This window comes from Phascolarctos cinereus, unplaced genomic scaffold, assembly GCF_003287225.1.
Source record: "Phascolarctos cinereus isolate Bilbo 61053 unplaced genomic scaffold, phaCin_HiC Scaffold_726;HRSCAF=1367, whole genome shotgun sequence".
Taxonomy (NCBI): Eukaryota; Metazoa; Chordata; class Mammalia; order Diprotodontia; family Phascolarctidae; genus Phascolarctos; species Phascolarctos cinereus.
Window position 1 is genome coordinate 116,066,142 of NW_027556098.1, and position 26,823 is coordinate 116,092,964.

The window sequence follows — 26,823 nt, forward strand, 5'->3', positions numbered from 1 at the left end:
GGAAAGTTTTACAACCAGTATCTCTGTTAAGGGCCTCATTTCTAAAATATATAGAGAATTAAATCAAATTCATAAGAATACAAGTCATTCCCCAATTGATAAATGGTCAAGAGATATGAATAGGCAGTTTTCAGAGAAAGAAATTAAAGCTATCTGTAGTAATATAAAAAAAATGGTCTAAATCACTATTGATTAGAGAAATGCAAATCAAAACAACTCTGAGGGACCACATTACACCTATCAGATTGGCTAACATGACAAAACAGGAAAATGATAAATGTTGGAGAAGATGTGGGAAAATTGGAACACTAATGCATTGTTGGTGGAGTTGTGAAATGATCCAACCATTCTGGAGAGCAATTTGGAACTATGCCAAAAGGGCTATAAAAATGTGCATACCCTTTGACCCAGCAATACCACTTCTAGGGCTCATAGAGACCTAGAGATCATACAAATGGGACAAAAATATTTATAGTAGCTTTTTCTGTGATGGCAGAAAATTGGAAATTGAGGGGATGCCCATCCACTGGGGACTGGATGAACAAGTTGTGGTATATGAATGTAATGCAATATTATTTTGCTATAAGAAATGATAAGCAAGCAGACTTCAGAAAAACCTGGAAAGACTTGTATGGACTGATGCTAAGTGAAGTGAGCAGAACCAGGAGAACATTGTACACGTAACAGGCACATTGTGCGATGACTAACTTTGATAGACTTAGCTCTTCTCACCAATGCAAGCATCTAAGACATCTCCAAAAGACTCACAATGTAAAATGCTATCCAGATCCAGAGAAAGAACTATGGAGTTTGAATGTAGATCGAAGCATACTATTTGCTATTTTTTTCCTTCTGTTTTGTTTCCTTTCTTGTGGTTCCTCCTATTGATTCTACTTCTTCCTTACAACATGCCTAATGTGAAAATATGTTTAATAGGAATGTATATGTAGACCCTATATCAGACTGCATGCCTTCTTGGGCAGAGAGGCAGGGAGGGAGGTGGAGAAAAATTTAAAACTTAAAAGCTTATGGAAGTGATTGTTGAAAACTAAAAATAAATTAATAAAAAAACCAATTTATCAATAAAATTTATTTTAAAAATAAAACTCATTTTGTTTTAAACATTTTAAAATCTGCTGCTGCTCTTCCTTTTATTTGATAAGCTCCACCTCACAAATCCCCAAACCAACTCTGTTTTACACTTGAAAAAAGCTGATCTTTTTCGTTATCCTGGTTCTATCATCAACAAGCAAGATAGGTTAATAAAGTAATGAAAAATAAATGCAAATCTGGCTTTTTCATGAAGAGTTACCTACTTGAATATTTCTTCAAAATGGCGTAGGACTTAGATTTCACACAAAAGCATGAAATGCTATATTCAGAGCAGACAAACTTGTCATTTCTAACTTGTGACTCATTAAAAGCCTTAGTTTATAAAGGTTCAGGTACTAAATGAAGGATTAAATCTTGCTTGAGTTTAAAATGGATTTATGGTATTGCCAACTATAAAGACTAGGAACTGAAAGGTTCCAGGGGTGAGGAACCTGCAGCTTCGAGGCCACATGTGGCCCTCTAGGTCCTCAAGTGCAGCCCTTTGACGGAATCCAAACTTCACAGTTCCCCCACCCCTGAACAACTGCAGACAGACACACAAAGAAAAAGATGTGTAGCAAATATTTTTTGGACAAGAGCAAATTGATTACAGACAATTCTCAACTTAAGAATGGAATACATTCTGAAAGTTCATTTATAAATTGGCTGGTGTTTTCCCAGAACTCTTTAAGATGGTTAGCTTTTAGGTCAGCCCACAAAAGCCCATCTGATCTTTCCACAGAGTACTATACTAATGGCATTAAGAGAATCCAACTACCATGTGCAACAATTCTTCTATGGGAAAATGTATTTGGAGTCTCCACTTGGAATTTCAGAAATACTGTGGCCCTGGGAGCTAGACTGAAGATGACTGGCGGGAATGGGGATCCTGCCAATTCCAAGTTCTTGTCAGTGGCTCCCAGAGATCCTAGGGGCCTGGGAAAGCAAGCTATTGGTGATAGAGCAAAGACAGGAATTTCAGGAGACTGAGGATGAGAAGAGAAAGGGGAAAGCAGGGATCACTATCTCTTTCTTGTATAAATTTTCAGTGACACTTTTTAGTTAAGGCTGGATTCTTGTCACTACTGTTTTTCTAATGGGCCCTTGGGCTTCCCTTTTCACTGCTATCACCTGGAGTTCCTGAAAATGGTTTCTCTCTTCAGTGGTTTACTACAGAATACAATGTAGACTTAACAATTCCCTCCCCTACCCTAAAGTCCTCAGAGTAGGTATATAACCCAATGGGGGTTCTATTTCTAAGGGTTTCTACTGCTAGCAACACTAGGCAATGAAGAAAGAAGGTAAGAAAAGGTTCTCTCCTGTGCTTCCCACCCTCATTTACTATAGAAGCAATGCCATTTCACAAACAACCTTCCTGCTGACAGGCCTCCAAATAAGGCCAGAACTTGCTATGGCCTGAGTTTTTTTTTTTTAACTGCTGGCAATAAAACACAATACAGTGGAGAGGGAATAAAAGGTTCCCTGCTCCCTTCTGGTGCTCTCCCCCTCCCCCCCACCCTAATTTGTGTACTTTTAACTCTTCAACAGAAAAAGAAACTGTGTAGAGAGGTCATGGTAGTGGTTCTTTGGATACAGAAAGGACTAAAATAGAGTCAGTTCTATTTCAGAGGCTTTTCTGAGAATCTCTTGAGCTTTGCCAGTAGAGTGGCAGGGATCCCCTCAGGAAAGGGGAGGCGATTCATAGATTATATCGAGAAGATGCTTTACAGGCCTTTTGATCCAACCCCCTTCCCCCTCTGTAGAACAGAGGACACTGAAGCCTAGAGAGACGCAGCGACTTATGGTCAGGCAGCTGGTATCAGAGCTAGGCCTCAAAGCCTCAGTGCTGGGGCTGAGAGAGGGAATTTGGAGGAGCAAGGATAGGAAGGGAAATGCCTACGAAGGTTCCACTCTCTTCCTTTGCCTCCACTGCAGATTTCAACTTGAACTGGCCTTAGGTTCAAGAGAAAAACAGGGCCTACGGTTGGGACCCGAGGCAACATTACTGTTTGCAGGGAGGGCAGAAGGGAATAAGCATTTACACGGTACCTACTATGTGTCAAGCATTGTGCTAAGCACTTTACAAATATTTTCTCATTTGATCCTCACAAAACTGGGAGGTAGGTGCTGTCATGATTCCTATTTTACAGTTGAGGAAACTGAGGCAGAGAGCAGTTCAGAGACTTGCCCCAGGCTAGTAAGTGTCTTGAGGTCATAGTTGAACTCAGGTCTTCCTGACTCCAGGCCCAGCACTCTATCTACTGTACCATCTAACTGTGGAAGTAAGGAAATGGTAGAGGCAGCTGGCAGAGAGGGAGGTTTTGGTGGCTATAGTTTCCAGGTAGCTATTTGAGCACAAAGTTCATAAAATTATTTGGGAAGCATTTTATGGGCTTTATACTTCAGTACCACAGCTAAAAGAAGAATTAGAGCTATTTGTGGTTAACACATAGTAAAGCTTAATAAATGTGTTCCCTATCTACCTTTATCTATCTGAATACTATGCCCTAACAAATAGGATTCTTCTGAGAGGTATCAGTCTTTTATGAGGCTGAAATGGAACACAAAGGGGTATTTACTCATCAGGGTATCTCTGCAACAACAGCAGCCCACAGTAATGCTAAGTTTGATACTTTAAAACCTGAAGTATTAAAGTCACGACTAATTGGCTCTCCACATATTTTAAATGTGTGCTGTGCTCTTCAAAAAAACCCCCCACAATAATAGAAATAAAAAACCCTTTAAAACCCTAAATTTGGAAAATTCTAGTTAACAATTCTTTGTTGCTTCTTGTTTCCAAAAAGGAAAGAAAGAAAATGGGAATTAGGGAGAAAAATAAATTAGTTTTCATTCTTTAAAAATTACCGCCTCATCTCCAAAGGAAATAATTACTTTCAACTTTTTCCATCCCAAGATTCAAAGCAAAATCTTGTTGAATAATAAATGGAAGGAGAGACACAAGTCTTAGAAGGCTAAGTCCACTTCCAAGGCCCTTCTGACTTTTCCTGTCCTCCCTTCAGCATTTTTGCCTGGATGTTCAACACCTGTTATATTTATTGTTCAATGTTGTTTTGAGGGCAGTGATATCAAGAAACGTCAGGCAGCTAGTATCAGAGCTAGGCCTCTAACCATGTCTTCACAGTCCTGAGGTAGCATCATCTTTCAGTCTCAAAGCACAACACTGGAGATGTTACCCCTGAAAGAGTGCTGAGGCTGAGAGGGTGGAGGGGGAGAAGCAAAGAAGGGAAGGACTATGAGGGTTCCACTCTCTTCCTTTGCCTCCACTGCAGATTCCAACTTGAACTGGTCTCAGGTCCAAGACAAAAGTAGGGCCCCATAGCTAATTCTCTTTAATGGAAAATATTCAGTTAAAATGGATAATTTTCCTTGTAGATATAGACCCTACCTAGTAATTTATTTTATCTTAATGCAAAAACACTCTAATTTAATATCTAGTTACTGGATAGTAACAAAAACACATACATCATAGTTTACTTACGTGGAATATAAGAGATCATAATCAGAATGAGGAATGCATAGTAGTCAAAGGAGAAATTGTATTTGTTAGGTAAGCTAATGGAATATAAGCTGGCTTGTCTGACGAAGGGCAAAGCAGCATATATTGTGAGTAACTCGCCTGATACTCCCATCGGGTACAGTACAATGAAAAGCGTGTACCTAAAATAAAATAAACAACAACAAAAAAATTTACTGAAGAGGCATAGGACTCAAGTGTTAGTAAATTCACTCCCATCATCACACTAGGGTATATGCAAGTAAGGTATCCTTATTAAGCCTTAAGAAACAATATGTAGAATTCAGAAAAGCGCAGGGAAGACTTATATGAACTGATGCAGAGTACCACTTAGAATCAGGAAAACAATATATAGAATGACCTTGTTGTTGAGTTGTTCTGACTCTCTGTGACCCCATTTGGAGTTTCCTTGGTAAAGATATTGGAATAGTTTGCCATTTCCTTCTCTGGCACATTTTACCAGTGAAGAAACTGAGGCAAACAGGGTTAAATGACTTGCCCAAGTTCTCACAGCTAGTATCTGAGACCAGATTTGAACTTAGGTCTTCATGACTCTAGGCCTGGCACTCTATCCACCAAGGTGCCCTTTAGAATGACTATAACAATGTAAATGGAAAGACTGACAACAACAAAAACCCCTGAATGAAGTAACAATACCAAGCTTGGTTCCCCCCAAAAGAGAAAAGACCCTTCCCTCCCTTCTTTGAAGAGGTGGGGGACTATAGGTATGGAGAAATGCTTGGATTGTCAGACTTGATCAGTGTCTGAGCTGCCTTTTTTCTTTTTCTTTTATTCTGGGCTAAAGGATAGCAAGAAAGGAAAGATATACATGGGAATGAAAGTCATGTAAAAACAAAAGCTATCAGTAAATGAGTTGTTTTTTTTTTTAAATCATTCCCATCCTTCAAATGTGTACTGATTCTTTAAAAAACAAACAACCCCCCCCCCACAACAGTATCTAGATTTTTCGGCTTACCCACTATTTTCCTTAGACCTAAGTTTTAAGAGCTAATTTTTGAAAAACGACTAATAATAGGGACTTTTTTGGGGGGAATGTTTCTTACCAGTCTCAAAGGGCATCCATGACTATACAATATCTCAAATTAAAAGTGAAAGACAAATTTCTTCATCGCCTTAAAATTACTAAGACATTAGTAATAATAATGATCTCATCTTCTCTGCCTCCTGGCTTCTCTCAAGTCTCAGTTAAGTTAAAGTCCCACCTTCAGCAAGAAGCCTTTTCCAGGCCTCCTTAATCTTAGTGCATTCCTTCTGAGATACCCTCCAATTTATCCTGTGTCTATCTTGTTTGCACATGGCTGTTTGCATGCTGTCTCCACCATTAGACGGTGAGCTCCTTAAGAGCAGGGATTATCCTCTGCCTTACTTTGCATCCCCAGGGCTTTCTCTGCACAGTGCCGGCACAGTGGCACACAGAAGGCACTTAGTAAATGCTTGTTGATTTGGCTCCCTTGATAATAGTTCATATTTATAAAAGCAGTTTATGGTTTAAAAAGTGCTCTCCTCACAACGACCCTGAAAGGCAGGTCGTACAATATTCCCCTCCTCATTTTAAGGAGATGAGGTAAGGGAGGCTCAGAGAGGTCATGGGGGAGCACAGAGAGTCATAGCTTACACTTCTAGTATAATCAATGAGGTAAGCAAAACACCTGTCTTGGTTCCTAGGTTTCCTTCTAACTAAGCTTAGAAAAGATCTTCAGACTTAGCTGAAAGTAGGTGTCCAAATGACTGGCAGACAAGCATTAATTTTGACAAATCTGACAAACTGAAAATGCTACTGGAAAATGCTAACTTTCTCCAGAAGATTAATAGTCTGAAGTTGGTAAGGGAAGAATTACATTTCATTATAAATACTGAAGTGAATGTGAAAATCTGATGAAAAAATTTACATGAGTACTTTTAAGCTTCTGACACTGGCACTTATTTTTTTTGGCAAGTTATTCAATTGATGTCATCTGGACCTAGGAAGTCCTATTTGAGAATCTAAACTACCTTTAACTCTCAACACCATAATCAATGAATTCTTTTTAATAGATTTTGTTGAAACCATCAATGAATCCTTAGCATATATTCACCAGATACAAAGTACAATGCTAGACCTGAATATTTCTTCTACTGGCTATTATAATTTGAAACATTCTTCCCAGTGAAATTGAGAGGTACTAGAATAACAGCAAATATTTACCAAGCTTCAAGGTTTACCAAGTGCTTTCCTTCCCACAACTCTGTGAGGTGAATGGGGTAAGTGTCACTGATGTCATTTCACAGGTGAATTAACTAAGGCTGTGAGAGTTTAAGTGACTTATGCATGGTCACATAGCAAGTACTGCCAGGAGCAGGATTTGAACCTCAGTCTCCAAAATCTAAAACCACAACTCTGATTTTCTTATTCATGAAATAAACAAGAAGACATGGTTTCTGACTTGAGGGAGACAGCACAGATCAGATCCCTGTCCATTCTGCTTGTTACTTCTATTCTCAGGAGGCAAAACTTAGGAAATAATGAAGAAAGGAGGAATAGGGTGATTGTGATAGCTATGACTCAATGTGCTTCTTACCTGGCCCATTTGATGATATAAGGCAGATGGTTTAGTAGACTAAATGTATAAAAGGAGTAGCGAATAATCTCAGTGATTGTCCAAGCAATCACAAATAGAAGGACACTGTCTTCATTCTGTACCTATTTAAAGAAGAGAAGGAAAAAAAAACAACAGCCTACATTAAAAATAGAGTTATTCACAATATGTTAAAAAGTTGTACAACTTGAAGGTATTATCTATCATCAAATGAGTACCTATTATGTAAAGAGTAATAGTAAGTTATGCCAGTAAAGAAAATAATGTTTTCTGCCCTCGAGGAGCTTACAGACTAAAGAGATCGAACCAATGCAAATAAAAGGAGGAAATCCTCAAAGAACAGCAATGAGAATATTATGTAACCAATAATAGTTGTGGCAAGTACTAAGGAAAGTGATGGGCTAGATGATGTCTGGAAGGCCTAGAATGAAAAAAGATCTTTTGAACACTGTCGGCAAGGCAGGCAAGGCTTAGAGGAGGCTGGGCATGGCAGGTGGGAGAAATAGCATGTGCCACAGCTCAAAGACAAATACAGACAAGTTAGGAGTGGGATGGAGTAAGTAGGTTTGCTGGTTGGTAGAAAGAACATGAATTCAGGGACAGTGGGAGTTGAGAGTAGTTAGGTAAGAGGGTGGGAGGGCAATTGGTAGAAGGCTTTTAAAACCATTATTAGGAGTTTTCATTTGATTTGTATGACAACTGGGAATCACAGTAGAATATCACAGGAAAGAAAGGCAGTGTAATGATTAAAATGATGACTAAATATGGTTCTGCATGGAGGGCTGCTTTAACTGAGGGCAGAGGAAGGATACCACCTAGGGGCAAGCCCATTTACTGGCCTTTTCTCATGGCCTCCTTGTATTGCATTTTAAGCCATGAGGATCTAGATCTCGACTATAATGTCCAGACTTAACTATTTCAGTAACCTATTTTCTGACTGACAGTTTTTCCTTCCTTTGGATATGTTCATGTGCTTAAAAGCAGTATACTTATCAAAGTGCCACTAGATATCACTGCCATTCATGCTCGTTGTACAAAGCGTAATGTTGTCTCCCCAGATGCCCAAGGGTCTTACACACACATACAATAAATTGCTATGGTGTTTTACACCTTTTCTGAGTCATGGATGCTTTGGAAGTCTGGTGAAGCCTAGGGACCCCTTTTCAGAATGTTTCTAAATGTATAAAATGTATAGGATTGTAAAGGAAATCAAAGGTTAGTGAAAATAAAGAGGTAAATTTTTTCCCCATTCAAGTGCACAGGCTGACATCTATCCATGGATCATCCTTAGGCCACAAGCTTAGAACCCCTGCATTAAAGTCATATTTTGTTTTTGAAAGAAAATTATAAGTAACAAGCACTGCTTCCCTCGAACCTTAATAACCTATGTTTTCCCACATTCGAGTGTGAAGGGCAGGCCAAGACTATATGAAAAATAAAGACTTTTCTTAATATCTTTTGGGGGAAAAAAGAATAAATCTTAATGAAAAAATGGGCAGTCTCAGTCTTACTACTTGTATGACAAAAGTATATTAATGCTACTTTCTGACCTTTAGGTTTGTAATGTTAAAATAATTCTTATGATGCTTAGGTTCCTCCTAAGAAAGTCTACATGCAGTTCTCCCCCTACACAATGGAATAACTAGTCATTTACATAACTATTAACTAAATTGCTCTGACAATGAGTCTTATTGTTCATAGTTACTATTCTCTAAAAATAATAAGAATTTCATGCTGTCAAAAGCAAGAGTTACTTTTCCCCTTCCTTCTGCTCTTACATCAGAGGGGGTGGAAAGAGGGCATCTACACCACACCAAAAACATCTTGTTTTGAGACCATCCTCCAAAAGTGAATAAGTTGAACTCATGCTTAAAACCCAATACTAACGGTTGTGTTTCTTGAGTTTATTTTGTGTTTTCTTGTATTTGTAGATTATTAGGACCAAATTAGAAGTGGGAGAAGGGATAAAGCAAGATCTGAAATCTTTTGACGTCTACATGGACATGTTTTGGTACTTCAAAGGTGTAAGTCCTATCTGAAATACCAGAGATTATTGTGAAAACTTCCTTTAAGTACTTCAGTCAATCTTGGGGAACTTCATCCCTTGGTTTCTCTTTCTGGGATCCCAAAACAGCTTTTGAAAGTTGTTTGCCCCTTTGAACTAACATTAATAATGATACAAAACAAAGCAAAAAGTCTACCCAAGAACTCAGCAATCAGCCATTAAAAACACAATAAGTATGAACTCAGGCAAAGTGTGAAAACTTGCTTGCTCCTAATACTTTGATAAAATTTCATCCTGGGTCCCTACAGAAAGGAACTCCTAAAAGGCCCACTGATTTTCACACAAATGATACTTTTGGATCAGATGCAAGTGCAACACAGTTATTCTCAAAAATGTGCAGATGAGAGAAAGCATAAATAACAGAATCAATATTCAAAATAAAGTGAATTGTGAAAAACAGGCCAAATATGTAATACTAGGCCAAAACCGAATGAATGACATTTAATGAAGATAAATGTGAAATTCTGTAATTACGTGAAAAATGAATTGTACTGGCCTGGTAACAGTTTGGGTAATTCAGGTTAAAAAAAAAATCTTGGAGTTTTGGTTGAGCCAACACTATGATGTAGCAAAATAAGCTAATGCAATCTTAGGTACAGTGTCCTAGTGTCTTGGTTTCAAGTAATAACAGTCTCATATTTTGCACTGGTCAGACCATATCTGGAGCATTATGTTTAAGTTCTGGGTTTGACACTTTCAAAGGAACACTGATACACTATAAAATCCAAAAAAGATCAACTAGGATGGTAAAGATTCTAGAGGAGACTTAAAGAGGAGAGATGATAGCTATTTTCAATAGACTTTCATGTAGAAGAAGGAACAGACCCATTCTGAATTGCCTCAAAGGCCTGAACCAGGACCAGCGGGAGGAAGGTACTAGAAAGATTTTGGCAAAGCAAGAATTTTCTAAAAATGGAAAGTGCTGCCTTCTGAAGTAATGAGCTCCCCGCTTACAAAATTATTCAAGCAAAGGTTGGATGCCCATCTCTCTGCCAGGCATTGTACTGAACAGTTGGTTGGATTAGGTGATTTTGAAGGTCCCTTCCAACTTCAAGAGTCTATGGTTACATAAGTGACTTTAATTCTTCCTTTAGGGATTGTTAAGTGTACATTTGAAAAGTGTGAGTATACAGCACAATGTTCTACCTTGTGACTACAACTAATACTTCCTTAAATAACCGCAATCTTCAAGTAGAAAACACAGGTATATGTTCTTTAAAAGCAAATAACTGTCACTTCAAAAGGAAGCTGAAGAGAATACTTTTGGAATCTACCCTCCCTCCCGTTTTCAAAAATTGTTTTCAATCTCAAAAAACCACAAATATTTCTCAGCGGCACTAGATTTGGAGTGCGAAGGTGAATCACAACTTCTCTGGGTACCAGTTTTATCATTTGTAAATAAAGGACTTAGACCAGATAACCTATGAGGTTTCTAACTTTAAAGGCCTATGATATTAATTGTGCAAAGTCAGGATGTTCATGTTTTATTTTTAGTGACAAAATAGCTTTTAAAGGAGTGACACTGCCAACCTGTGGTGTTTCTAAAAATTGTCATTAGGATTATTTTAAAGCTCAAGTCATTTATAATAATTTACATTTACATAGTGTCTTAAGGTTTACAATGTGTTCTCACAACAACCCTATGACGTAGATGGGCCTATTATTCTATTTTATGGATGAAAAAACAGAGGGCTTAGAGAGATGAAGGGACTTCTCTAGGCAATTCATGAGGAAGTAAATAGCCATAACTAAAATCCAGTTCTTCTAAACCTAAGTCCAAGGTTCTTTCTACAACGGTTCCCTCTTTTACAGATAACCAGCATAAACCATCAGTAACTCATCATTTTTCCACTCCCAAATACTGACAAAAGCAACTTCCTTACCTGTATCCTCACCATTATCCTCTTAATCCCCCAATTTTAAAACTCTGAAGCCATCTTTGACTCCTCTTTGTCCTTCATTCCCTACATTCAGCTGAAATGTTATGAATGCCAGGGGCCAATGCATTGTGATGTAAGTGTTTTTCATTCCTTTCAAGCTCCTATAGTTGTATCCTGCAGTGATTTTTAGGAAGGAGTTACCCTTTTATAGAAATTTTTAAAAAAATGTTAAAAACCAGCTTGCCTCTTGCCTTTTTTATTGGTATCCCACACAACAAACATCCTTTTCTGTGGCAAGGACAATCACAGGCAGCACAATTCTTGAGTATTATCAGGAAGCAACTAAATAAATATCTAACCCAGAACCTGAACAGACCCTATACTTACAATGGACGCTTTGAGACATTATGCATGTCGGCCTGCTTCCTGGGTTTCACATGCAGAGAAACTTTTTTTCCTGCCATGAAACCAACAAAATAAGAACTTTGAACACAAATATCTGTGCTTCTACATTCTGTGGGGTCCAAACAGGCCACAAGACATTTGATAAACTTCTGGGAATACTGACATTATACTTTTCATTCTCACTCACGGTCATAATATGAACTTGACTTTGATTTCCATACAAATTGTAGATAGGGTCTAGGATCTCTTAAAGAGATCACTGGTAAATGTCTAGATAGTAAAGCTGTGATTACAATGAACTATCATGGCTTCATCAAGAATAAGGTCATGCCAGTCTAACCTCATCTATATTTTTGATAGTATAACAAAACTAGTAAATAAAGGGCAAGCTATAGGAAGTTTACCTAGACTTTAGCAGCGCTTATAATAATTTGAGATACTACTGAGACACTATACTTGTGGAGAAGATGGAGAGACATGGACTAAATGAAAATACAATCAGAAGAATTCAGAACTGTTTAGACAGCCAGACTACAAGATTAGTCAGGAGATCTCCAGTGGGATCTGTGCTTAGTCCTGGGCTGTTTGAGTTTCTGAATGGAGACACAAACGGCAAAGCTTCAAGGATGACTAACACAGTGGATGACTTGACACAAAGGGTTGAATTTAATAAGGTGAAATTCAAAAGGGGTAAATGCAGTTGTGTACTTGGGTATCAAAAAACAGCTTGACAAGTATGTAATGGGGAAGGCTCAGTTAGAAGTTCTGAAAAAGATCTGGAGGCTTTAGTAAACTTCAAAGTCAGTAAGTTAGCAGTGTAATATAACAGGAAAAAAAAAAGAATATGTACTTGAGCTTCATTAAGGGGAATACAGCTTCCACAATAGGGAGGTTATAGTCCCACCACACTCTAGCCTCATCAAACATCATCTGGAGTGCTGTGTTCAGTTCTGTACATCAGAAATTAAGGAGGACACTGTTAATCTGCAACCTATCCAGAATAAGGCAATCAGGATGGAGAAGGGCCTTGAGTCCATGTCTTAGGAGGACTGGCTGAACAAATGGTGGATATTTAGCCTGAAGAAGAAAAGACACTACATCTCACCATGTTGTAGTTCCTTTGTCATTTGGAATTTCATATTCCAAGCCCTCTGTTCCATTACAGTGGTAGCTGCTAAATCTCGTGTAATCCTGACAATGGCTCCATGGTATTTTAATTATTTCTTTCTGGCTGCTCACAGTATTTTCTCCTTGATCTGAGAGTTCTGGATTTTGGCTACAATATTTCTGGAAGTTTTCATTTTGTAATTTCTTTTAGGAAGTGACTGATGGGTTCTTTCAATTTCTATTATGCCTTTTGGTTCTAAGATATCTGGGAAGTTTCCCTTTATCATTTCTTGAAATATAATATCTAAGATCCTTTCTTTTGTTGTTGTTGTTGTTCAATGATTCTTAAATCATCCCTCCTCAATCTATTTTCCAGGGCAATTGACTTTTTTCTGAGATATTTCACATTTTCTTCTATTTTTTAAAAAAAGTATTTTGCCTTTGTTTTAATGTTTCTTGATGTCTTATGGTGTCATTAGCTTCTACTTGACCTATCCTAATTTTTAAGGAGTTATTTTCTTCAGTGAAGTTTTGTACCCCCTTTTACCAAACTTAATTCTCTCTTCACAATTTTCTTGCGTAGCTCTCATTTCTTTTCCTTTTTTTTTTTGCTTAAAAAACCAAAAAACAAAAAACTAAACTCTTCCAGGAATTCTTGTATCTAATCTGCATTTTTCTTTGAGGATTTGCTTGTAGATGTTTTAAAATCATTGTATTATATGTTTGTATCTCAGGCTTCCTTGTTACTATATTAACTTTTTATGGTCAAGGGTTTTGGTTTTTGTTCTCATTTTTAGAGCCTATTTCTTGACTGGACTTTAGCATTCAGCTCTGCTCATTGAGGACGAGGGTAGGGAGTGGGGAGGCAGAAGGAAGAGGGGCATGTCTGGTCTGTGTTTCTGTCTTTTATGTCCTACTGCTTTCACAGCTCAGCCTAGCGGCTTTTAAGTTTTTCAGGGCTTCCAAAGTAGTGTGATCAAGGGAGAAGTTTGTAACTGCCCCCCTGATCTGCACTCTTTAAGTTCCTGACCTGGTTTGAATCCGTTGATTTGCATTTCCACAGAGTGTTGCTAGATTCAATCACTCTAATTTCTGAAGAATTGAAATTACAGGTGATCTAAAAAGCATGGAATAGCATATGATAGACACAAACAGGCTGTAGCAGATAGACTGATGCTTTTACAATAGAAATGGTCTACTGTAAGACTGTACTCAAAACCTTTCTAGCATGGTAGGACCTAACAGAGCTCGAGCTCAGCAAAAGAACTGTAAAGAATCCAGACTCATTTCCACATCATGATGAAGCAATGGAGATCTTTTGTGGGTTTTTCTCTAGATTTTTTTTTTAAGAACAGTACTATCTTTTGTTCCCGCATATTTAATTTTACTTGCTTTGTTTTTCCAGTTCACATTTTAAAACTTTACTTCTCCAGACTTTTGTCTAAATCAGCATGACTTTCATATAAGTCAATCCCTAATAGGTGCCTTTAGCCTTACCTAGTCAGGAAACAGACCACTTCTTATAGTTTCCCGCAGTTCCCCAGCCACTCAGGTAATGTGCACCTTTCTCCCCCTTCCTCTCTTCCTCCTGGCTTTCCAGAATCCCTTTATGCTTGTCTTCAAACTCCTTGAGGGCAGGGACTGTCTTATTTGCTTTTATGTGTATCCCCAGTGCTACATGCTTGCACACAGTAAATGTTTAATTAATGTTTGCTTACTCAGTCTTGGTGATTCTGAGCAAAAATCAGTGCCCCAAGCAGTTCTCCAAAACACTTGCAGACATGCAAGTGGTAGATTGGTAGAGAGAATTTTCCCACCAGGAGTCCTCTCTACCAATGAAATCACAGGTCTGGGGGCAGCTAGATGGTGCAGTAGATACAGCACTGGCCCCGGATTCAGGAGGACCTGAGTTCAAATCCAGGCTCAGACATATAACACTTAATAGCTGTGTGACCCTGGGCAAGTCACTTAATCCCACTGCTTAGGAAAAAAAAAATTCACAGGTCTGTTCCAAAACTGTGAGTGCTTATAGAGATGATTTCAAAATGTTCTTCATTTGTTGATGTCTAAATAACATTGCACATATTTTATAACTCAAATGCTGCATTTAACCACACAAGAAGTGTAGCTCAGTGACGCAATCAAGACAGCCCTGGGCCTGGAGTCAGGAAGACCCTAGTTCAAATCTAGCCTCAGACATTCGGTTAGCAGTTTGACCAGGGCAAGCCACTTACCCTTCATTTTTTTCATTTGTAAAATGGGGATAATTACAGCACCTTCCTCCCAGGGATGCTGTGAGTATCAAATAAGATACTATTTCAAAAGTGCTTTGCAAACTTTCAAGTGCTCTATAAACACTAGTTATGATTATTATATGATGAGGAGTCATAAAGTCACAGGATTTATAGAACATTTTGTCCAGTACTCCTATATTGTACAGTTGAGGAACCTAACAAAAGAACTGAAATTAAATGTTTCTGGTTACACAGGCAGCAAAAGGCAATAAGTGTAGAGTTGAGACTCAAGTCTTATTACTCCTAACCTACTGTTCCTTTCTATTAGAGCACTAGGCCTCCTCTAGGGACAACAGAGGCCCGTGTGAAAGGGTGGGAACCAGGAGGTGGGGCAGAGTGGCTACCCAGTGTGTATACGAGTAAATTAAGTAGAGGTTATGGACAGGGTCAGCAATCTAGAGTGTCAAGCCTTACCAGTGGATGTGGTAGAAGCTCAGGGCCCAGGTAAGCGGGCCTGGGCAAGCACTCAGAGATCCAAGGCAGGAAGGTAAAGTTAGGAACAAGTCTAAGTAAACACAGAGGCTAAATTTCAAAGGCCAAATAGGGCAGAAAGAAAAAGGCAAAGAATGAAGTTTATAAACAAGAGACCAGGAACAGCTTCTCAGATTTGAAAGTGGTGAGCAGGCCCACTTAAAATAGTGTAAATGGGGTATGAATTGATCTTAAGATAGACAATCTGCCATCCACCCTCGTTTTCAGTAACTTGTTGGGTTTGGGAAGGTAAAGGCTAACAAGGATTTTCTATATGGCAAGGCAAAGTTCTGTAGATGCCGGTAATTGTAATGAAGAGTTAGCTCTTCTAGACGATTCTCTCCACAATTCTAACAATATACTCAACATTTTAAGGAATGAAATTGATAAACATTGCTGAATAATGATTTATGTAGCTTTGACAGTCATTTCAAATTGATTTCTATCCTTAATGATCACTGAAAATTTGGAAAATTCTATTCTGTGGGTGGCTAGATTTTTAAAAAATACATTTAGACAAATATTAACCAGAATCTTTTCATATAATTTGACAAATTCATGTATTATTATTTATGATATGAATTCTTAATGGATGCTAAGATAGGAAAGATACTATATGGAAAAAATCCTTATCTTTGAGGAGTTATAATCTAAATGATAAGGATGATAGATATCAAAGAATCTAGGACTGAAAAGGACCCTGGAAATAATCTAATCCAACATTCTTATTTTACAAATGAGGAAGCTGATGAGTGGAGGGGGTGGAGAAAAGGAAGGGGACAAGAGAGTGAGCCCTTGATCAATCTATTTAATTCCCTCATCAACTTGATTATTATCGATTATTATTATTATTATTGATTATTGGACATAGACTTTTGTCCACTATTTTCTTCCCAAGAAGGTGAGTATATGCCCAGGCACCTTGATGAGAGGACACAGGAAACTCCTTTGATCAGTTCTCAGTGACAAAGGCTGACTCCAAGTAGACTGGCGACAGAATCTGAAAGGACGGACTCTTGCTAGAAGAGCTGCCTTTCCTTTCATGAGTCTTGATATTTTTTTAATAGGGTAGCAAAAGAACGTAACTCTGAAGAACTTACCTTTAAAACCTTAGGAATAACAAAAGAAATTGGCTAAGAAAGCTCTTACCATTCCCAAACAATAATTTAGCACTGTTTTTTAGTACAAGCTAGTTAAAATTAAAACTTAAGATTTATTAGATATTGGTAAATAAGGTTTTCTAAATTCACTCCAATTCAACATACAATAGCCATCATTTACACAGCCATTAGGAGTTTATATAATCTCATCTGAACCTATCCGTTGAGCCTATTTTAGTATTATAGTAATAACCAATTATTAATTTGGGATCCAGGCTTTTCTCCTTTATTTCCTTATTTAAGGTCCAGCCTCGGTACAGTCAGTCTCTAAAGGACATGACTGATTGATAAGATCATCCTAGCCCTCAAGGTACATGCTCTACAATCTTGAGTGGGACCCCACCCAAATAGGAGACCTTACTTATGTTATGAGTATAAACAAAATCCATTTCTTGAGGAGGGAAGAAGGTGAAGAGCCCCTGTCCTTGTACCCCTCCATCAGAGTTTAAAGTGACCCAGCTCATGAAGGAGAAAACCAACCAGAGTGGTCTGGGTGGAGATAGATCCCTTGTCCAGACTGCTTCAGGTGGATGAGTCTTATGATTAAACAACATTCTTAGCAGGAGGAGCTGAAGACTTCTAGCCCATCTCCTCATTAAATGTCAATCAATCAGGGTTGATTTTCACTTATCAAGGGCTTTCAAAAAATATTTAAGGCTTTCAGGCTTTTTGTCTTTGGTTAGCAAGAGAGACCACTGACCATCAATTTATTGGTAATTAGCTAGCCTAATTAATAAATTGATTATAATTATCCAGGACTCTGTCTTTTGGGGTTTTTCATTTGTAACCCCATGATCTCTTAAGGTAGGTGCCACTTTGCAAAATGGTACACTGACTAGTTTATGGCTATAAAGATTATTCTAGGGGCAGCTAGATGGCGTAGTGGATAGAGCACCGGGCCTGGATTCAGGAGGACCTGAGTTCAAATCCAGTCTTAGACACATAACACTTACTAGCTGTTTGACCCTGGGCAAGTCACTTAACCCCACTGCCTAGCCAAAAAAAAAAAAAGATTATTCTATATAGTAAGATTCCATTGTGAATGAATCGCCAGGCCCATTATTTCCTTATCAGATAAGTCTCCCCAAAAGACTATCAGCTAATTCACAAACTATGCCCCTGAGGAATTGCCTGCCTAGAGCCCCACAGAACTTTAAGGGATTCACAGCCATCAAATCAGGATGGTCCAAGGTTGGCCTGAGCAGACTGCTTTCAAATATTCATATTCCATCTCAGGTATCCCTGGATTCCTTGAAACAACCACTGACTAAAATGGAGACCACTAAGGTTCATTGTGATCCCAAACACACAGGTTGATGGAAATTTCTGAAGAGAACTCTGTCAAGTTATTAAATGCTTACTATGTGCTAGGCACTGTGTTAAGTGCTGGGGATATAAAGAAAGTCAAAAAACCCCCAAACAGTCCTTTCCTTGCTCTCAAGGAACTCGAAGTCTAATGGGGCAGACAATATGCAAACAACTATGTTCAAACAAGATACACAGGATAAAATGGAGATAATCATTAGAGGGATGTCACTAGAATTAAGGGGGATCAGTTCTTAAAAGGAGCCAAAGAAACCAGGGGAGCCAGGAGACAAGGAGGGACAGTATTTCAAGCACCGGTGACAGTAGTCAAAATTCATGGAATCCGAAGACAGAGCAACTTGTATAGGAGACGGCACAGAAGCCAGATGAGCCTGGAGACCAGGTTGTATGAAGGCCTTTAAATGCCAAATAGAGGGTTTTATATTTGATCCTGGAAGTGACTAGGAGCCACTGGAGCTTATTAAATGGGGGAGGGGGGTGGGAGGGAAGGAAGAGGCAAAGAGGAGAGGATGTGGTTAGATCTACACTTCAGGAAAATTAATTGACATTTGAGTGAAGGATGGACTGGAGCAGGAACTCAGCACTTGAAGCTGAGGATAATATAATAATATTAATATAATATAATATAATAATACATGGTCAGCTGGATTTCATTGGCCCAGGCACTCCTACAAAAGCTCCCATGTCCAAACATACACTAGATGGCTATTATAGTGACCTCAAGCTAATATTATTTAAACAGAGCAGCTAAGTATATTCATCTTCTGGTAAGGCTTACATTTCTTTCCAGGAAACAAGGTCAACAAATTTCACAGGATCAGTGTTCTTAATGAGAATTGAAAGGGAGAGGTGGGTGCTGGAGGGCTGCCACCCTCTCCTCCCATGTCAGACCACTAAAAGAGCACCAATTCCTTGAACCAGAGAGGTACTCAATCTGATAACTGAAGCAGCCCTATACAACTGAAGCACTTCTCACCGATACCCTATGATGTATTTTCAACTGGTGACCTCTTGGTCTAGTAAAAAGATTTTTCTCTTATCAAGCTTCTCAGCCAATTGTTATTTTTTACTTCAATTACTGGTCTTAAAATAGTTCACCTACCATTATAATACTAACTTCCTCTTCTAGTCTTCATTACACACAGTAGATTCTCTCTCAATGTCTCTTTTCTTCCATGAAAGGAAAGATCTGCCTCTCAGGTTTTTAATCACAGAGATAGTGGCAAAAGAGCAAAAATAACATGCTGCGTCTTCCTCTTCTTAAAGAGAGCAGATGTAAGCTATGGAAACCTAACAAGCTCCTCAACCAGCTTCATAGATCATATTAAGCAAAAAGGCCATCATGCAACTATGACTTTAAATCTAGACCAGGGGAAGGACATCTCTGCAAGCACGTCATGCAGGCTATAGTTGGCTCTAGGCTTGACCTTATCTGGTGGGTAGCAAGTATCCTAGGAAATTATATTGTTCAGGCTCCAGCCACTACATTCCATAGAGTAATCTTCCCCACTGAGGGCTACTGTGGCTATACCATTCAGAGCAGAGCTTCTGAGGGGTTAACAGTAATTAGCCAGAGTTTCCGAGGGTAATAACTCCCAAAGCCTACAGAAGGATATGACAAGCAGTTTTCATCTATTAACACTCACCTTAAAACCTATTTAAGCCTAACTGTCTGGAAAAAGCACTGGGTTTGGAATGTGAGGACTTGGGCTTCTTATATCCCAGATCTACTTTTGTAATATCAGGAAAGACCACTGGGTCCACTTTCTTCATCTGTAAAATGAGGGGGTTGGTTCCTTTTAGCTCTAACTTTGTGGTTGCTTCTTCTTTCTCTTCATTAAATCAAATTCTCTCTTCCCTTCACTTCATCCCTGTGTCCTTTCTCTGACATGTTGGTCTGTACCTTCTCCCAGCTTTGATTTCTCTTTCTTCCTTCCTCTCTCTTCCACCATATTTTCTCATTTTCAACTATCTTTTTTACTTTATGAAACCTACTTAATCTTTTACATTTGTTGTACTTACTAAGTAAAATTTAATGTTCTTTGCTCTTATTTTTTGAGAGGAAAATATACACTAAATTGAATTATTTTTTATTTTTCTACGGCCCTTGACTGATTTTCCTCTGGGTTAATTGTCCTCACTGGACAAAAGATTTCTCAGCCCTGATCTACCTGAACATACCAAATGAAAAACCAAAGAGAAATACAATTTTTAAAATGGTACTCACTGGTATGATTATGATGAAAGTAGCCAGAGCAAATATGGTAACATGAGAATATAAAGGTTTTGTCCTGTTAAGTAAAAGTTACTTTTCTGAGCAATCTGAAAAAAGCTAGGATTTTTAATAATGCATAAATATTGAATGCATCAAACTTAGAGAGTTAGACTTCTTTCTAAAATGTTATGTACATCCTCAGCATGCAGCCACACATCAATTCATATCTTACACAATCCAGAAGTGCACGAAAGTTGCATTTCAGCCTTGAAAGGGGCTCTTTTGTGCAGATTGTTCTCTGGAAAACATAGATCACTTAGCAATAATCTTTTGGACAGTATATCTATCTGCTGCAAGAGGAACTCAGATCAATATAGAAAAGAGTTTCTTTTGCTTGGAAAGAAGTTATATAATCTCCTTTTCTGCAGAAATTTAATCATAAAGACATACATTGCCCTAGAATGGCAGTTTCCAAATCCCGCCCCCCCCAACCCTCCCACCAGAGGAATAAAAGACAACCTCTAGAAATCCTGTCTTATCCTAAGGATTTCCAATAAGCCCATTTACCCCATTGCGTTTGCTGCCTAAGATAATTATTAGAAGGCTGGATGAGAATTCAAATATCGTTATCAAGATGCTTTGCTTCCATAGTGTGTGAGTCCTTTCTTTCAGCCTACTCTAGGAGAAGATTCTAGAATAAGTTACTTACACCCCAATTTCTATGCAGATGAAGAATCAGTGTGACAAGGAAGTAGCTAATTTAACAGACAGGCCCTCCCACAGACCAGAGACATTCAAATGTATATTAGCTGATGCTCTGAAAAAATGCCAAACATAGTATTGTGGAATGCACCTGCTTAAAATGAGTTTATCTGTGTTCACTTTTCTTAGCTTGGGTGAAATATTTTACCAAAGCTCACGACGCATGAAAATCAGTTGACTTTTACTGAGTGAAACTGAAAACTTGCTCTAAAAAAAGAATTAATAATGATGCCTCTATTTCTATAACATCTTTTAACTTATAATAAAACAGAATGTAAAATTCAACCAGGTATGTATCAAAAAGTCTTATTCTGATGGAGCTTACACAGAGGATAGGCTATATACTTTGAAAAAAAAATCAATGGTATCTTTTAATTATATATAACATGATATATAATTATAATATATATAAAAAGGAGATATATATGCATATATAGGTATAGCTATCTATCCTGTCCTCCTCCCCTAGAAGATTACAAATATTTTTAAAAGATGAAGCATACATAGGATACCTACTCAACCTCTACATCTTACACTACCATTTGTAATGGAAAACTTACGCTGTACCTTAGTAATGGTTTCCCATAGCAATGGTTTGAAGAGGATCTCTGTAACAAATTTAACAAAGGACACTAGCTTTTATCGCTTGATTCTTTAAAATAACAAAACATCCCAACAGATACTCCTTAGTTTTAAATATCGCTAAAGTGTTGCTGGGTATCAACAAATGATAAACACTGATGAGGAAAATGTTAGTAACTAAAAGATGTGCTCTTGTCCTGTTACCACGTAGTACCAAAACTCTAAACTATAAAAGCCAATTTGAGGCTACTGAGGAAGACTAGCTTGAGTGTCGCAATTTAACTCACTGACCAGCTAACTGGCAGAATAATTCTGTGATAAGGTATTACTAAATTACTGTGATAAGTATTACTAAACTGGTGACATAATTATAGAAGTGATGCCTGAAATAATTTTGGTTCCCAGATAACAGCTATCATAATCCTTTTGCTTATTTAGGAAACTACTATTTTAAATTTAAGATAACAATATCTTTCCCTTCTACCTTGGGTTCTTTTCTATGGCTATCTACTGATGTCTATAGTCATGCTAAAAAGTCAAAGGTTTTTGTAAATGAAAAAACCACAAATAACCAGGTTTGACTCTGAACAAAATTTCCAACTATTTGTAACTGGCAGTAACATGTATGTCACATAAGCTGAAGCAGAATTGCAGAGAAATTATATGACTCAATGGAAAAATACTTATTAACACCTCTGTTAACTTAATAGGACACATTCTGAGGACAAACTTCTTTGTTAGACATTTCTACCAAAAGTAGAAATAATAGAGACAGAGGGATGCTTCACAAGATGTTATATAAGGGGGCTTATAATACAAAAACATAATTAAATACAAAAAAATATCCTATGCTTTGAAAACAAAATCAAGGTGTCTTAGGGTCAGAGTAGAGCCTGTAGAGCAAGGAGGTGTTTGACCACCTATACTGGAATAGGAAAGGGATAAAAAGTAGGGTCTGGAGGAAGATCAACCTACTCTTGAGCAGAATGAGCTCCAGGTTCTAGGGGAAGGCAGTGAGAAAGAGACTTACACTTTATAGGTGCCAGCAGCTTCTAGGAATAGACTTTCTACAGCTATAGTCAGATCAGCCCTCAGCTAATCCTCCTTAAGGATTCATCCAGCTGCGTCTCATAGCAATGCTTAAGTTTACCAGGATATTATCAGTGATAAAATAATAAGATTTTTTTCCACCCTCAAGAAGAGTACTAATTTTAGAAGCAAAGATGATGTAAATCCACCTACCAGAACAGTTTAAGTAGAGAGTAAGGGACTGAGTAGAGTACAATGGAGAACTCTGAACATTCAGTCCCTAAAGGAAAAACTAATATTTAGAATATATCCAATTCCATTACCCTTACAAAATGAGACAATGGGGTGAGCATGAAATAGACTGAAATCAGAGTTAGATGACTTCAGTTCTAGACCAGGCTTGTCACTAACTATATATAATCCAAGGTCTCTGTTTCTTCATCTGCAAAATGGGGACAGCAGCTGCCTTCTCTCCCGAACAGGGATGTTGGAAGGACTAAGAGAGCTTTGTATATGTGTGAAATGTGTGGCACATGCAGAGAAAAACAAATATCTACTGTATGATAGAAAGAATGGGTAATTGTAGGAGATGCAGCTGCTCAAGCAGGCAGACCAAAAAACAGAATGAAAGCCTGGTATGTACACAAGTTGTTCAGAACTTGAAGAAAAACCTTTGTGAGTAGAACTATAGGAGTTTGGATAGGTAGATTCCCAAACTTCTTACTTTTACCAGGGACCTAAGGAAACTTCAAAGAAGGAAAAATGAGAAATGTTTGGTTTTTTTAATAGCTATTGGATGGTAGGTGGGAAGAATGGAAAATATGAGGAGAAGGAAAATGGAAAGAAAGTAGAGACTATATCATAGCCTATAAGGGCGAGGAGGAGAAAGGGGGCACGAGAAGAAAAAGGCTTCATGGAGGACATATTGTAAGACTCTACTTTATAAGGGATGAGTCCAGAAAGAGATTAAATGATAAGGATGGGAATTCTGATTATTAATTCATTTGTTCACGTACTTAAGAGGTAAATCTACAATAATATTTAAAAATGCATGTAAAGTCAGGGAAGTGGGACCAGAAATAGTAACTGAAACTAGATACTTCTTTGAAGTTTGCAAAGCAATTTACATGTACTCTTTCATTCAAGCCTCATAATAATCCCCCTTACAGATAAGGGACCTCAGGCTCAGAGGAATAAAGTAACTTGTTTAAAGGTCACAGTGATTATAAGCAACAGTGATAAAATCTGAACACAGTCTGCCTGGTCCCATCTGTCTACTATGCCAAATTATCTTTAGTATAACTAAAAGGATTTATGTGCAATAAAGATAAGAGGTCAAGACATGTTACATGAAAGTTATTATCTTTTCTTATCATTCTATGTTTGTTAATAGCCATAACTAATTTTTCAAATGCTAGATAATTAGGCATATATATGGAGATGTAAACAAGTTCCTGTTAGAGTCATTTTTAAAAACCTAAGAAGGACAGTAAAATCCTACTACATTTTCAAGATGCCAGAAGGTGGTAAAATGTTATAAGTTATATATAAAAAAAAGATCAGTAAGGCAAGAGACAAAAACTTAAAAAAAAAAAGATATTCAAAGATAAAAAAATGATCCATGGATAATAGAGAGGATTTTTTTAATTTTTAATTTTTTTTAAGGTTTTCAACATTCACTTTTATAAGATTTTGAATTGAAATTTTTCTCCCTTCCCTCTCCTCTCCCCAAGACAGCAAGCAATCTGATATAGGTTATACATGTACAACCACATTAATCATGTTGTGAAAGAAGAATGAGAATAAAAGGGAAAAACCACGAGAAAGAAAAAGCATAATAAGTGAAAACAGTATGCTTCAATCTGCATTCAGACTCCATAACTCTTTATCTAGATGTGCATAGCATTTTCCATCATGAGTACATACAGATTTTTTTGGAAGTTAAATTAGAAAGTAAGGGACTAAGTGGATACAATGCAGAACTTTGAATGTTCAGTCCTTAGTGAAAGTCAAAGAACAAATGAGAGAAGTCTGTTTATACAGGTCAAGACAATGAAGGAAAAGAAGGCTGAACAAGAAGAAAGTCATTAGGCTATAAAAATGTGCATACTCTTTGACCCAGCAATACCACTTCTAGGGCTGTACCCCAAAAAGATCATACAAATGTGAAAAGGACCCACACGTACAAAAATATTTACAGCAGCTCTTTCTATAGTGGCAAAGAGTTGGAAATTGAGAGGATGCCCATCAATTGGGGAATGGCTGAACAAGTTGTGCCATATGAATGTAATGGAATACTACTGTGGTATAAGAAATGATGAGCAAGTGGACTTCAGAAAAACCTGGAAAGACTTATATGAACTGATGCTGAGTGAAATGAGCAGAACCAGGAGAACACTGTACACAGTAATAGCTATGCTGTGCGATGACTAACTTTATTAGATTTAGCTCTTCTCAGCAATGCAAGGATCTAAGATATCTCCAAAAGTCTCATGATGGAAAATGCTATCCACATCCAAAGAAAGCACTATGGAGCTGGAATGCAGATTGAAGCATACTATTTGCTCTTTTTTTCTTCTCTTTTGCTTTTTTCCACTTTCTTGTGGTTCCTCCTATTGGTTCTAATTCTTCTTTACAACATCACTAATGTGAAAATATGTTTAATAGGAATGTATATGTAGAGCCTATCTCAGATTGCAAGTCATCTTGGGGAGAGAGGCAGGGAGGGTGGCGGAGAAATTTTAAAACTCAAAAGCTTATGGAAGTGAATGTTGCAAACTGAAAATAATTAATTAATTAAAAAAAAAAGAATAAAGGCACTAGCTAGAGAGATCATGGAGCATGTAAGTAGCAAGAAGAAATTGGGGTGGGTTTAATGGGTTAAAAGCAAATTAAAATGGCATTAAAAGCTGCCAAAAATAAAGCCATTCTTTACTGTTTCAGGAGCATGTCTTCCAGAAAAGGACAAGAATGTGGACTAAAACCAGTGTACCAATCAACAGAATAAACAAATAATTTAACCGCAAACATCACTGCCCCAAAAGTAAACAGCATGACTATACTGCTCAACTGGGAAAGTAGTTCTCAGTGTGATAGCCTCAGATAATTAGCAACTATTTATCAAGTACTTACCATGAGCCAGGCACTGGGTAATGAGTTATATAAGAATTTTAAAGACTCTCTGAGCAAACACTGGTTGCTCAGATTCAGTGAAATATTAGTGAAAGGTAACATGACAGATGGGCAAAGATGACAAAAACAGAAAATGGTAATTGTTAAAGAGATGGAAAAAATGAGCACATTAATAATCCACTTTCAGTGGAGCTATGAATTAGCTCAATCAATTTGAAAAACAATTTGGAAATATGCCCTTCAACACCACTAAACTGTTTATTCTCTTTGACCCAGGAATGTCACTACTAGGCTTATACCCCAAAGAGACCAATGAAAGAGGAAAGGCACCATATAGACAAAAATATTTCTAGCAACTTTTTGCTACAGCAAAGAAATGGAAACTAAAAGGAATGCCCATCCACTGAGGAAAGCCTGAAGAAATTATGGTATGAATGGAACGCAATATTATCATAACTATAAGAAATTATAAAATTTACAGCTTCAGAGTAACCTGGGAAGATTTATATGAATTGATGCAAAGTGAAGTGAGCAGAAGCAAGAGAACAAGGTATTTAATAACAACATCCTAAAGAAAAAAACCATCTTTGAAAGACTTAAGAACTCTGATCAATGTAATTATCAAACACAATTCCAGAGAACTGATAAAGCATGCTACCCACCTCTTGAAAGTGAGGGGATGGCCTCAAAATGTAGAATAAGATGTGTTTTGCAAACAGCCAATGTGGGAATCTCTTTTGCTTGGCTATGCATTTTTGTTATAAGGCTTTTCTTTTTTTTCCAATGGGGGAGGGGAGGGGATGCAGATATGAGAAAGAAGAAAGGACGGAAAACTGAAGGACACTGATGGATTTTTTTAAAAATGAAAGCAAAGAACAGAACAAAGGCCAAAAAGAGTCACAGATAAACAGGATAGCTTTGAAAGGTTCATGTTGAACTTATCATATATTTTTAAAAAGCAATCAATAGAGAAGAAAGAGTCACAGTTTATTGTACAATCCTTTTTTTTGTTGTTCTACTAGGTATATGGAAATATTAATTTTATTTGGAATTTCATAATTTCAGAATTTTTAAAAAAATTATTTTAAAAAAGAAAGGTAATGTGATCCACACAAGAACAAAGACTTTATTAATGATATTTACAAAAAGAATCAGGGAAGATAAAGAAACT

General features: G+C 37.5%; 1 protein-coding gene across 1 annotated transcript in view; it reads right to left on the bottom strand.

Annotated features, from left to right (window-relative positions):
• Window positions 1–26,823, bottom strand: part of HACD2 (3-hydroxyacyl-CoA dehydratase 2) — a 95,947-nt gene that overhangs the window by 17,050 nt on the left and 52,074 nt on the right. Inside the window, exons 5-6 of the mRNA XM_020985978.2 lie at window positions 7,207–7,328; window positions 4,592–4,770 (exon numbers count right to left, since the gene is read on the bottom strand). Of these exons, the coding sequence (XP_020841637.1) occupies window positions 4,592–4,770; window positions 7,207–7,328 (301 nt within the window). The remainder of the gene's footprint in view (window positions 1–4,591; window positions 4,771–7,206; window positions 7,329–26,823) is intronic.